Consider the following 11,785-nt stretch of genomic DNA (forward strand, 5'->3'; position numbering starts at 1 on the left):
GGGGGGGGGGGGGGGGGGGGGCGCGTACCTCGGCGTGTGAGCTGCTCGGTGGCTTTTCTGGTGGGATTCCTGCGGGGAAGCCCCTCGGGGGTGTGAGCATCCCGCAGGGGCCCCGGCACTGTGGGATCCTACCCGGTTCGGTAGGATCCACAGCACAGAGCCAAGCTGCCACGAGCGTCCGTGGGACCGGGGCTGCAGGGATCTGGTGACGCGGTGACCCCCCAACAGATCTGTCACGTGTCAGGCAGAGTGAACAGAAAAGTAGGTGCCACTGACATTTCTTTATGGCATGCCGATTCCTTTCCAGCCATCCTCTTAATGGTTAATCCCAAATATTCCACGATCCCAACGTCTCTTCCCTGTCTGCTTGTCATGCCGAGATCTACTCTGGGGAAAACAGGCCATCTCGCTGCCCTACGGAAATTGCAGGGTAGTTGCCTTTTAAAAAAAAAAATAAATAAAACGGGTAGTTCAGAAATTATACAGACTGTAGGAGGCATTCTCAATAAAACAACAGGAATAGTCTGGATTTTATTTTAGACTCTTCTTCCCCCCGCCCCATTTTCATTTCAACCACTAATTACAAAGCGCAGGCTGGAGGCTCAGCAGTGGTGGAGCAAGGAAGGAGGAGACGTGTGTGCTGGGTGCGGAGAAAACAATTTCACCAACTGCTTATTTCAAACAGAGATCAAACGAGGTCCCAGGTGACGGGTCCCCACTGCCATCGCGAGAGCTGTAACGCAGCGTTGTCGCTGTCGGCGAAGTTCGTATGTGCACGAAAGAGAGGGGAGAGCTAAGGACCGACAGTTATTAGGGAAATGTAATCTTTTTATTGTGGTTTGCCGAATAAAAACTCTGCCAGCCGAGTAGCGTTTGGCGGCTGAGTGGGGATGAGTCGGGTCCGGAGAGGATGGACTTCGAGAGTGAGAGAATCAACTGTGGGACCCATGGTGGGAGTCGTGTGTAAATCGGCACAAAACCTCCTGCCTCAGGAGCGGACCATTGCGGCTTGGGGAAGCCACAGCCTTCCTCAGGGTTGTAGGTGGATTCCCGTGATCAGGGTTGTTTTTTTCCAGGAGTTCAGGGAGACTGAACCCTTTTTTTGTGAGTTCAGCACCGGCCACGTAAGGAAGCTGAGCTGAGCAGCGTCCTGGCATGACGGTATTCCTGCCGCTGGGCTGACTAAAAGCACACGGGGTGGGTGATTCGCCTCTCCTTCTTCTCCTTAGGCATTTGCTGATAACAGCCAAGCCCTGGAAGGTGGTCAGAAGATAACCATCCCTGTGGGAGTGCGTGGCGGGGTGTTTATTTCCTGCACTGCTCTCTTCATCGCTCCCGCTCCTGGCACGATGAGCATCAGTGATGCTGAATTCTCCGGCAGGTTTTCCCTGCTGCACGCAGGGGAATGACAAGAAACGGGTCAGGCACAGATTTTAGTTTCAGTGTGACCCACGTGTCCCTCTGAGAGCACTTTTTGCCCCGTGTTACTGCACTGCGGCAGAGATGAACGGCAGCCCGTGGGGCGAACCTGCAGCTCGCCGGTGGGCTCCAGGGTCAGCTTGTCTCTGGTGTCTCGGTCCTAATTTCAGCTAGATGTCGAGTGTGGGTGATGCTCTGGGAAAACACAGGTGCATCAGGCTTGTGGACCAAGGAGCCAGGCTTTGCTCATCTCCAGTAACAGCTGCTCTCTGGGCTGATGGCTTGGTGGTTTACGGTGGTGTGATGTTGGGTAGAAAACTTTCTGTGGTGATATTCTTATGGAAATCCCTGTAGCAAGAGGCCTGAGGCACTGTGAAAGCTGTGAACTAGTTGTGAAAGTGTGCGTTTTCAGTGTCGTCCTGTGTTTGCCTCTGCACCCCCATGTAACCTCGTGTCGGGACTCCTTCCTTGTATGCAAGAAAGATGAATTGCATTTGGTGTTTTCTGGGTTGCTCTGTCTTTCCCTTCTCTGAGCCCTCATTGCTGCACATGGCTCCTAAAACTCTGGTAGAAACAGCTGCTTCACTTTAACACATTCCCTTTTTCCTTACATCCCAAATGCAGAAGCACTGAGAAGCTGAAAGTAAAGCTGATTATAACCAGACCTCACCAAGCTTCATTATGTCTCCGAGAGGAGGGTAGAAAGAAGCCCAACTGGATTTGTAATCGGTTAAGATGTGACTAACAGCATGAGCTAGCCAGAAACCTCCCAATGCAGCGACTGTGTTGGAAAAGAGCAGTTTGTCAAAGCTAAAAACTTCCATGGGCATCATATAGGCTGGTTTTGTCAGGAATAGTTGGGGTTTTTTTTGGATCCGAGATAAAATTTCTGGTCAAAACAAGAAACCCAAAGAGACCCCCACCCCAAAGTAGTCGGCCAGTCAGGCCAGCTGCTGGCACAGCTCCTCGGGGCAGGGGAACAGCACTTTTAGCAGTGGCCTCTCTGACTTCTTGATGCCCATCAAACACGTCAGGCTCTCCAGTCGGGAGACGGGCTCACCGCCTGCACCGAGGGGCTCCGGTTCCTCAGGGACGCGCGGGCTTCTCGCACACCCGCGCTCCCATTCATTCAATGCATGGGTGCAGCAAGCCACGCTTCCCAAACCTCCCGCTCCTCCCCAGGGACGCACGGGCTTCTCGCACACCCGCGCTCCCATTCATTCAATGCATGGGTGCAGCAAGCCACGCTTCCCAAACCTCCCGCTCCTCCCCAGCTGGGTTTGGGCAGGATCCAGTGGCTGGAAGCTCCTGCTTTGCCTGCTGCCAATCTGAGTCTCGGGAGCTCCTTGTCAGGGGTCTGGGCTCGGGCGTATTAGGAAAACCGGAGCAGGTCATGCCTTGGTGCTTTCCTCCCTGTCGGGGCAGATGCCCTCCAGGAGGGGAAAGCTGCCGCGTCTGCAGCGGGGGATGAAGGGATCTGGCCACTGGCCACTGCATCAAGATGTCCCCGCTCTTCTCCCATGCCACAGTAGCCTCGAGAGAGCTCCTAAACAGGAAACTGGTTCAAACCAGAGTGCCGCTGCCGCTCCTCCGAGCGAGGCCCCTTGGTGACGGTTGCGCCATCACCGCTCGGCGCTGTCTGTTGTGCTCTGTTGTGTTTTCTCTCCGTAGTAACGTGCCAGTGGCTCCCTGGGGAGCAAGGCCAGCCCGCGGCGTGCAGCGAGCCCTGGCCCGGGATGCACGCGTTCCTTGGGACGTCTCGTCCTCTCAGCTTGCCCCACACGCAGCTTTCAGCGGCCACCTTTCAGCTCAGCAGCCAGAAGAGCCGAGCCCACCTGCCTCTGGGTCTGAAAGCGGGAAATGGGGCTGGCGTCTGCTCTCTCCCCCCTTGCTCTTGGGGAATGGCTTTGCAGCAGTGCCCCAGGGAGGCTGGAGCTCAGGGGCTGCCTCCAAAGGCTGGTGAGCGCAGAAATTGGCCCGCAGGCAGCAGCCAGCCCTCGCCAGACCCCTGCCCTGCTCCGGTCCCAGGCACGCAATGGTGTATTGTAGGCTGGGGCCAGCACAGAGGGACAGGGAGAAGGCCTCAGGCTGGGGGGACGGGTCCTGCTGTGCTGCCAGTGCTGCAGCATCCCCTCACCGGGCAGGTACCATGCACACCCGGGGAGAGGGGACCAGCGAAGGATGGGCTGGAGCAGGGTGCCTGTGTCTTCCCGGACACCTGCCGTGTCCCTTCCCCAGCTTGGGGCTGGGGCCGGGCTCCCTGCTTGTTCATCCGAGGCTCACGAGCCGCCCGGCTTGGGGACTTGTATCTGGTGGTGCGGCTGAGCCTGCAGCGCCGGGGCCTCGTCAAGGCTCACGAGCCGCCTGGCCTGGGGACTCGTGTCTGGTGGTGCGGCTGAGCCTGCGGTGCAGGGGCCTCGTCTGCTGCCCAAAGCTGTCTGCCCTGCTTGGGTGGAAGCTCTGTGCCACTGGTCCTGGTGGAAACCCTCCATGGAGAGCAAGTTTAGACCTGGTCTCTCTCCCACCTTCTGTAAAAGCTTCCCCTTTCCTGTGCACCCTGTGATTCGAGGGAGGGAGGGAGGGCTGGGGACCAGCTGTGCTGCCATTGCTGCCATTTTCATCGTGCAGCCTCCTCTTGCTCCTCTTTCTTGCTGTACTGATTTGCATTGACTCAGACTTCCTCGCTCGCGGTGGCCTCAAAGGCGAGGTGCTGCGCAGGGGAGTGTCTGCAAGTCAAACATCGTGATCAGGCTCATGGGGCACTGCTCGGGCCGGCCGAGACCTGAGCCTGTTTTGCCAAGCTCCGTCTATGCAGGCTGATAAAATCCCTGCCCCAAAGTCTAAGGGGGCGAGACAGACAGGCGGGAGGCCGGCTTGCGGCATCCCTCTTATGCCATGTTTTGGTGTGGTTTCTGCTTGTGTGCCCCCTCTCTTCAGGGGGGATTGAGACAAGCTGGGGCTGGGCTGCTCCTGTGAGGGGTCAACGCCGCTTCCAGCTCCCCCAGCATTGCAGTGTTCCCTTTGCTGGGGGCAGCCCCCCCATGCCCAAGGTACGTAGCACCAAGGCTTCTTCCAGCATCGTTATTGCAGCAACGTGTCTCTGCTCCCCCACCTCCTCCCTCTGGCCCCGGGGAGGCTTTTTGGTGGGAAAACAAGGGTTGTGCCCGGAGCTGCTCATGGGGAGCCCAGGAACAGTCCTGGTTTGGGGGTACAGCCTGCTTCACCCTGCTTTTCCCGGAGGCTCTGGGCCACAGTGAGGACAGTGGGGAGAGGATGTGCAGAGCAGCTGTTTTTCAAGGAAACAGGCTTTCCGCCGGCCAGTCCCTCCCCTCCCTTCACGAGCTGTTGGCCACCTTCAGCCTCGCTCAGTAGAGGAAGAGGGATCTCGATCTGCAGGAGAGGCTGTTCCTGCAGGACCTGTGCCATGAGCCGGCATCACCGTGGAGGCAGGGCTGCCGTGAGTGCACAGCCTGACAGCAGACAGTGGAGAATCCGGGCAGGATACTGTCTTACAAGACTGAAATCCTTTTGGATCCCGGCTTTTCTCCTTTGTTGATCAGGGCTTTTTCCCACCTCCAGCCCCTGGGGCGGTGCAGTCCCGTGCATCCATCTGTGCCCAGCTTATGGGTTTGGTTTGGCATGTTCTCACCTGGAGGGGCTGCAGGGTGTGTTTGCGGTGACCTTTAAGCATAACCACTCACCTCTGGCTGTCCGCCTCCATCAGCTCCTCTTGCAGCCTGGAGCTTCCTCTTCCACCACCTTCCTCGGTTTGTGGCTCTGCATCACCCACCATCCTGCAGCGGGGAGCTGGAGACAAGGGACCAGGAGATGCTTGGTGTAGCCCAGCCCAGCCCCGGGGCTGCACAGAAGTGGGGACGCAGCAGCGATCTCCTCCCAAGCCATCGGTGTCACCTGCAGGGCCTGCACCAAACCCTATGGCACGAGTGTCCCTGGTTTCATGAGCTGGGTGGCTCGGGGTCCCATCACCGAGGTGAGCACGTACAGATGCATTTATGTACTTGGCTGAACCGGGATGTTTTTCTGAACTGGGACCAGTTTCCCACAGTGTTGGCAGCACTGGTTTTCTCTGCAGAGCCGGTTGTAAAAATCCTCTGGGCTCTGCCTGTGTTCATCTGTACGCTAGTGGCACACTGCAGCTCCTGTCCTGGTTGGGGTTTTGTGGTGCTACGTGGTACAGCGAATATCGAGGGAAAGTCTGTCCAGGGCAGATCTGAGATTCCTCAAACACTGCATCATCTTCTGCTTTAAAATGCATTTTCGTGGGTGATACTTCTATATGGATCATATATATAAAAAAATATAATATAAAAAAGTATATTTAAAAAAACCCCCAACATTCTTTTGCTCTGTCATCACTCAGAGAAGGATTTAATCTTGAACTTATTAAAGCTTCAGGCAGAGTCTATGGAAAGTTTTGGCCTGGGAGGAGAGCAGAGTGGAAGGTCTGGAGCATGTGAAAGCCACCATTATAAGAGCGTTTTACAGCCTTCGGTGCTGCCACCTCTGCCGATAGCACCTCTAAGAGAGCTGCCGCCGAATGTGTCGCTTCTGATGCGAGGGTGAGGGCAGCCGGCTTTGCCTGTGCCCCGACCTGGGCGGGCTTTCTCTCAAATGAGACAGGTCTCTGCTGCTGGGGCAAAGCTCAGCTTGCAGCTGCTCCCTTGGCTCTTGGCTTTGTTCGGGTGCCTGGATCCACACGGGGAAATGCTGCGGTTCTCCCTTTTTTTTCCCCCGCAAAGATTTGTGGCTGTGAAGTGGGGCTATAGGATCTCATCTGCGCTGGTCTTCCTAACGGGGAAGAGGCGAGCACCCCTTCAGCCCCTTCCCCACCCCGTTACCTCTGCCCGTCCCAGCGGTTCACCCCAAACCCTCTGTCCCGAGACAGAGGGGGGAGCCTGGGAGCTGCAGGGAGGCTAAAAGAGCTTGGCTTTTTGGTGAACTAGAGGCTGAGAGCAGCAGGACTGATGCCTGTAAATACTTGGGGGGATGGCAGGGAGGGAAATTATTTATGTCTACCCAAGAACAATGTTGGCACAAGAATGAGCGGGTAGAAACCAGCAGGAATAAACTTAGGCTGGAAATGCGAAGGTTTCCATCCGATGTAGGAGGATTGAGTCTCTGCCTAAAAGGAGCAGGAGCAAAAACTTGAGCTGCTTCTCTTGAAGCACAAAATTCAAATGGTCTCATTTCTAGTGCCTCTCAAATACAGCGATCAGGGGAACTGGGCTGGAGTTGTCAGCTGAAATGCAATAAAATAAAGCGTAGTGAGCTCAGCTAAAGCATATAGTAAATGCAGGTGAACCTTGTGGCCCTTCACCCTCCAATAACCATTGGAGGGAAAGGAAAGGTTTCCATTATTTTAATTGAGCTTGTCTCTTGGATTGGAAGCTTGCATTTCTGAAACTCACTTTTAAATACAGAAACCCTCTAGAAATGAAATGTTTGCTTTTGCGTTGAAGAGAGAAGCTCGGGTTCTGCAGACGAAGTCGGAGGGGTGTTATTAGCCCTCCTCTGGTTTACACGTGTGCTGAAACTTCTTTTTTCCTGTAACTGAACTGCTGTGAGAAAGGTCAGGGTGTCACAACAGGAAGCCTCTGTGCGTGTGTGCGCGCATGTAAATGTGTGTGCACAAACCCCCCTGCATGCCTGTGCACGCTTTCCTGTGTGTTTGTGGGATTCATCTCTCTCCCAGCATCTTCCCCAAAATGTGTCTGTCCAAATGCTGCGACACCAGGCCAAGAAGTCTTGTCCTGTTTTATATGCCATGACAAAAAACTCTGTGCTGTAGAGAGAAAGGAATCGGCCGTTACCTGGATCAGCTTTGTCCTGTTCTTCCCCCTCCTCTTTTTGCTCACTCTCCCATCAACACATCCCACCCATCCCTGCCAGCTGCTTTCCTACCCTAAACGCGTTGTGTTGGCACGTCGGCCCTTGATTTAGGGCTGGGTGGAAAAGGTCCAGGGGCTTGGAAAAGCCAAGCAGATCCACCTCTGCTCGTGCCTCGGGAGGGGGACCAACAGGCATGTCCAAGTGTCACCAGAAGCAAAATCTCTGCTGAGATTTTTCCACTGTGTGAGACCACCCAGTGCCGCAGCCATTCCCGCGGGCGCGAGGAGCCGCACGAGGGCTGTTGTAGCAGTCCCAAGCTGCCTGTCCCCTGCTGTGGGTTCCCCGGTGAACGGCTCCATCCGACGGCGGGCCGGGAGCCTGGGGCTCCCCGGGGACATCCTGAGCCTCACCCCTCTCTCGCATCCCCCAGGTTGCCACGACAAGGCGGTGCTGCTCTATGAATATGTGGGGAAGCGGATCGTGGACTTGCAGCACACGGAAGTACCGGACGCCTATCGAGGGAGAGGAATAGCCAAGCACCTCGCGAAGGTACAGCCCCCGCCACCCCTTCTCCCCTGGGCAGAAGCTGTCGCTGTCCCAGCCGCGGCTAGAGACCCTGGCTGAAGCAAGGCCCCATTGCATCGGTGTTGCACGCGTGCCCCCCAGGAACCATCCCCGCTCCGATGGGAGATAGGGGTGGCTGGCGGAGCAGATGGAAAACCGTGGTCAGATATTCCTATTTCTGGCGGTGAGAGGGGCTGGGTGAGTGCCAGCACATCCAGCCGCTTGCCCGGGCTCGGCCCTTTCCTCCTCGCAGCGAACAGCCCTCGCGCCCACCTTGCAGGGGCTGATGCAGTGCCTCTCCTGGGGGCTGGACCCCCTCATCTCAAAGCTTCAGGGCCCTCATGAGCCCTTTTCCTGCCTTGGGCCCTGTTTTGAGGCCCGCAGCCGTGCAGGGAAAGCTGAGGAGCCACAAGCACAGTGGTGGTGGGGGATTGCGGGGTGATGCTTTGGGGTTACAGCTGCTCCCTAGCCCTGTAAGCCAGGGCAAATAGGTGACAAAGGTGGCCTTCACGTGATGTGGCTGGGTCACCCACAATGCAGCATCCACCAGGCTGGATGCGTTGAGGGTTACCCAGGGGGTCCCTGCACACTTCTGGTTAAACTGGGGACCTTGTGGTGGCTGTGGCAGGACGGCCATGCCCTCCCCCCAGCCCTCTCCCCCCAGCTGCCTCACGCAGGGCGTATGTGAGGGCAACCTGCCGTTTCCCCCAGCTGCACCTTGGGTACGGGAGTCCGGTCCCCCGGGATGTTTCAGAGGAGATTGTAGGCTGGGGGTGCTGGTTATAACCCATCTGTCCTCTCTGGTTGGTTGCAGGCAGCCCTGGACTTTGTGGTGGAGGAGGACCTGAAAGCTCACCTGACGTGCTGGTACATTCAGAAATACGTCAAGGAGAACCCGCTGCCGCAGTACCTGGAACACTTGCAGCCTTAAGGCAGGACAGCTCTGACACCAGCACGCCTGTCCCTGACTGTTCAACGCGGCCTTTGCTTCTCTGCGGTCTCAGGAAACCCCCCTCCCACACTCACAATTCCCACTTTTTTAAGTACGTCCATGTGATGCATGAGTGTGGGCACGACCTCCTCCTCTCTGCCCACGTGTGAGCATGGCTACAGCCCCTGGGCCAGGCTGGCTCCGGGCACACGTGGTGCCCCCCGGTGCTCTTCTTCCCAAGCCCCCCCCCCCCACTCACAATTCCCACTTTTTTAAGTACGTCCATGTGATGCATGAGTGTGGGCACGACCTCCTCCTCTCTGCCCACGTGTGAGCATGGCTACAGCCCCTGGGCCAGGCTGGCTCCGGGCACACGTGGTGCCCCCCGGTGCTCTTCTTCCCAAGCCAGGGGGTGGAAGAGGATGATTTTTCCACCAAACGCCATCACAAGACCAGGGGATGACTCAATCTGCGCCTCATCCTCTCCCCTCCGCTTGGCGACAGCAGTGAACTGGCTGGGGGATGTTGGTTAGGGGTGGTCACAGGGCACCAGCCCCCCTTTCCTCCCGGCAGCTGGGGAAGATGCTGTGGATTAAGCCTTGTGGGACAGAGGGAGGTGCTGGGTGAGCCCCAGCCCCACGGCAGGTTCATCCCCTGCGGCATCTGCTGGGCACCGAGCCTTGCCCAAGCCCATGTGGGGCGCAGGTGAGAACGTGTGGGCCATGGTGGTGCCTCGGGAGCTTTGCTGCACTGACTGTGGAGACGCTGGGATGGTGACACCTTCGAGCCTAGAGACAGGAGCCATGTGAGGAGCGGGCTTCCGCCACAGGGGCTGCAGCAGAGCATATGCTGTGTGAGTGTGCAGAGGAAGAAAGGCGGCTGAGTCGCAGACGCTGCTCCCTGAAGATGCCAGCTCCTGCCCAGCTGTCTGCACATAGCCCCAGCATGGCATCCCTGCAGGGTCGCGGACCGTTGTTCCTGTCTCTGCTCCCTGCTATCGGTGTTGTCCGTGCTGGCGTGGACACAGCCTGCTCAGGAGAAGAGCACAAGCCCCGACGGCCAGCCCTGGCCTAAGCAATGAGGGGACATCCCATGCTTTTGCAGGCACCAGGGTGGTTTCCTGCAGCTGAAGAGGAAGGCTCTCCCCCACCCCATCTCCCTCGACTCCAGCTCTGCACCCCTGTCTGTGCCCCAGATCCTAAGGCCTGAGCCGTCATCGCATCCTGAGAGCATCAGGGGTAAGGCCTCCGGGACCTGGTCCTGGCCCGTCTCCAGGGCTCGATGCTAGAGCTGCCTGCCTCCGCGTGGATGCTGATCACTTCTCTTTACGGCCTTTGGAAAGAAGCCCCAGCTCAGGGCATTACCCGTCTGCTCACTGGTCTCCTCGCAGCTCCAAGCCCTGGGCGCTAGCAGCATCGTGGGGTCCTCGGCCAGCAGCAGGGAGGAACACCCTCGCGTTGCGCTGTTACCTCTGCGGATGATGACCCCGTAGCACAGCTCAGCGTTGCCACAGTCGGATGTAGAGGTAACACCGTGACGGCAGGGCACTGCCTGGCTCCAACTTGCTGCCTGTCCTGCCTTGCCCAGGCTTTCCAGGGCCTGAGCTAGACCCCAGAGCATCTCCCCACGAGCTCTCGGGATTTTGCAGGGCTGCGGTGGGGAAGACGGTGCTGCTGGCACGCCAGCCCTGAGCAGCCGCTGGGGGCTGCAGCCGGGCAGAATGAGCTAAAGAGCCTTTCACCTGGAGGCTAAATCCAGACCTAGCTTATCTCTCAGCAGGGACTAAAGTTTACAATCTGTGCCACGGACCGAATGAAGCCCCGGCCAAGAGGCAGCTCAGCCCTCTCCCAGAGCCCAGTGCAAAGTCCATGGTGGCAAAGGCAAAAGTTCCTACAATCTTCTCTCCTGGTTGGGTTGGTCAGAGATGGAGACCCTGTGCCTGATCTCAGCCAGGGAGGCCCTCAGCTGTTCCTCCCAGCCACAGGCTCGAGGCAAAGCCCTGCCACCTGCCTGCGCTCGCGGGCTGCCCACCGCCGACATAACGCAGCCCTCTGCCCGCAGGCTTGAGTAAAATCTCCCAAACTCCATCCCTGCCCTGCCACACCGCAGGCTGTGAGACCCCCGCCCGTGTCCACCACCTGCCTGGGGAGGGACCTGTGCCCGGCAGCAGACCCATCTCTGGCTTGTGCTGCTCAGGAAAGGCATCAGGCTCAGCCCTGCCGCTGCCTCGTGCTTCTGCCCTCTTGTTGCCTATTTCAGCCTGGCTGCGACCTTCAGGATGGTTTAGAGGGACTGGGAAAAGGTCGCAGGTAACGAACTAAAGAAAAGGGGCTGAAGAAGAAATCTGGGCTGCTAAATGTTCACTCTTTAACATGCAAAACACACTTCAACATCTAGTTACAGGAGCAAGGCTGTCTCTGTTACAGCCAAGTGATGACAGAACCGTCCCTGCTCTTGATCCCAAGGTGAAGCTGAACTGTCTCCTCTCCTGCAAGCCAAGATAAGACACCGTCATATCTTTGTCACAGCGGGGCTGGGTGCTTGGAAGAGATGTGTGCCTGGTTGCCTCGTGGGAGCAATAGCGTGAGCCCAGCGCTGCAAGCCTCTGCCCTGGTTTTGTGCTCATTTCCACTGTGCGACAGTTCCCAGAAGTACCCCATCATGTCTGCCGCATGAGAGCGGCTCGCTGGAGGGTGTGCTGTGGTCGCTGCACCAGCAGGGTCCCAGCATCCAAGCCCAACCCTGGAGCCCTTCGTGCTGCTCTGGCAGGAACCTCGTGCTTCCTGGCGCTGGATCACAAGTGGCGATCACTGCCTTAAATCAGGCACCGCACACAGTTTTGCTGCTGCTTCCCTTCGAGGTGCTACAATCCCTCCGGTGTCTGACCTGACGGAGATGTGTGCCAGTGTCCGTGCCAACCGTTTCACTGCTGTACCCATCCTCTGCCCCGGCCTTTCCTTCCCCGTGGTTTTTGATGTCGGCAAATAGCAATACCCACAGGTCACCAGCGGTGCCGCGGTC

At 57.6% G+C, this 11,785-nt stretch overlaps 1 protein-coding gene across 1 annotated transcript; it reads left to right on the top strand.

Moving 5' to 3' along the window:
- The first annotated feature begins 910 nt into the window (after positions 1-910).
- On the top strand, positions 911-9,000 carry NATD1 (N-acetyltransferase domain containing 1). The gene is made up of 3 exons (XM_009286577.1): positions 911-950; positions 7,700-7,818; positions 8,648-9,000. The coding sequence occupies exons 1-3, from the start codon at positions 911-913 to the stop codon at positions 8,762-8,764; spliced, it is 276 nt and encodes a 91-aa protein (XP_009284852.1). The 3' UTR covers positions 8,765-9,000.
- Positions 9,001-11,785: the final 2,785 nt, after the last annotated feature.

This window comes from Aptenodytes forsteri, unplaced genomic scaffold, assembly GCF_000699145.1.
Source record: "Aptenodytes forsteri isolate BGI_AS27 unplaced genomic scaffold, ASM69914v1 Scaffold55, whole genome shotgun sequence".
Classification (NCBI taxonomy): Eukaryota; Metazoa; Chordata; class Aves; order Sphenisciformes; family Spheniscidae; genus Aptenodytes; species Aptenodytes forsteri.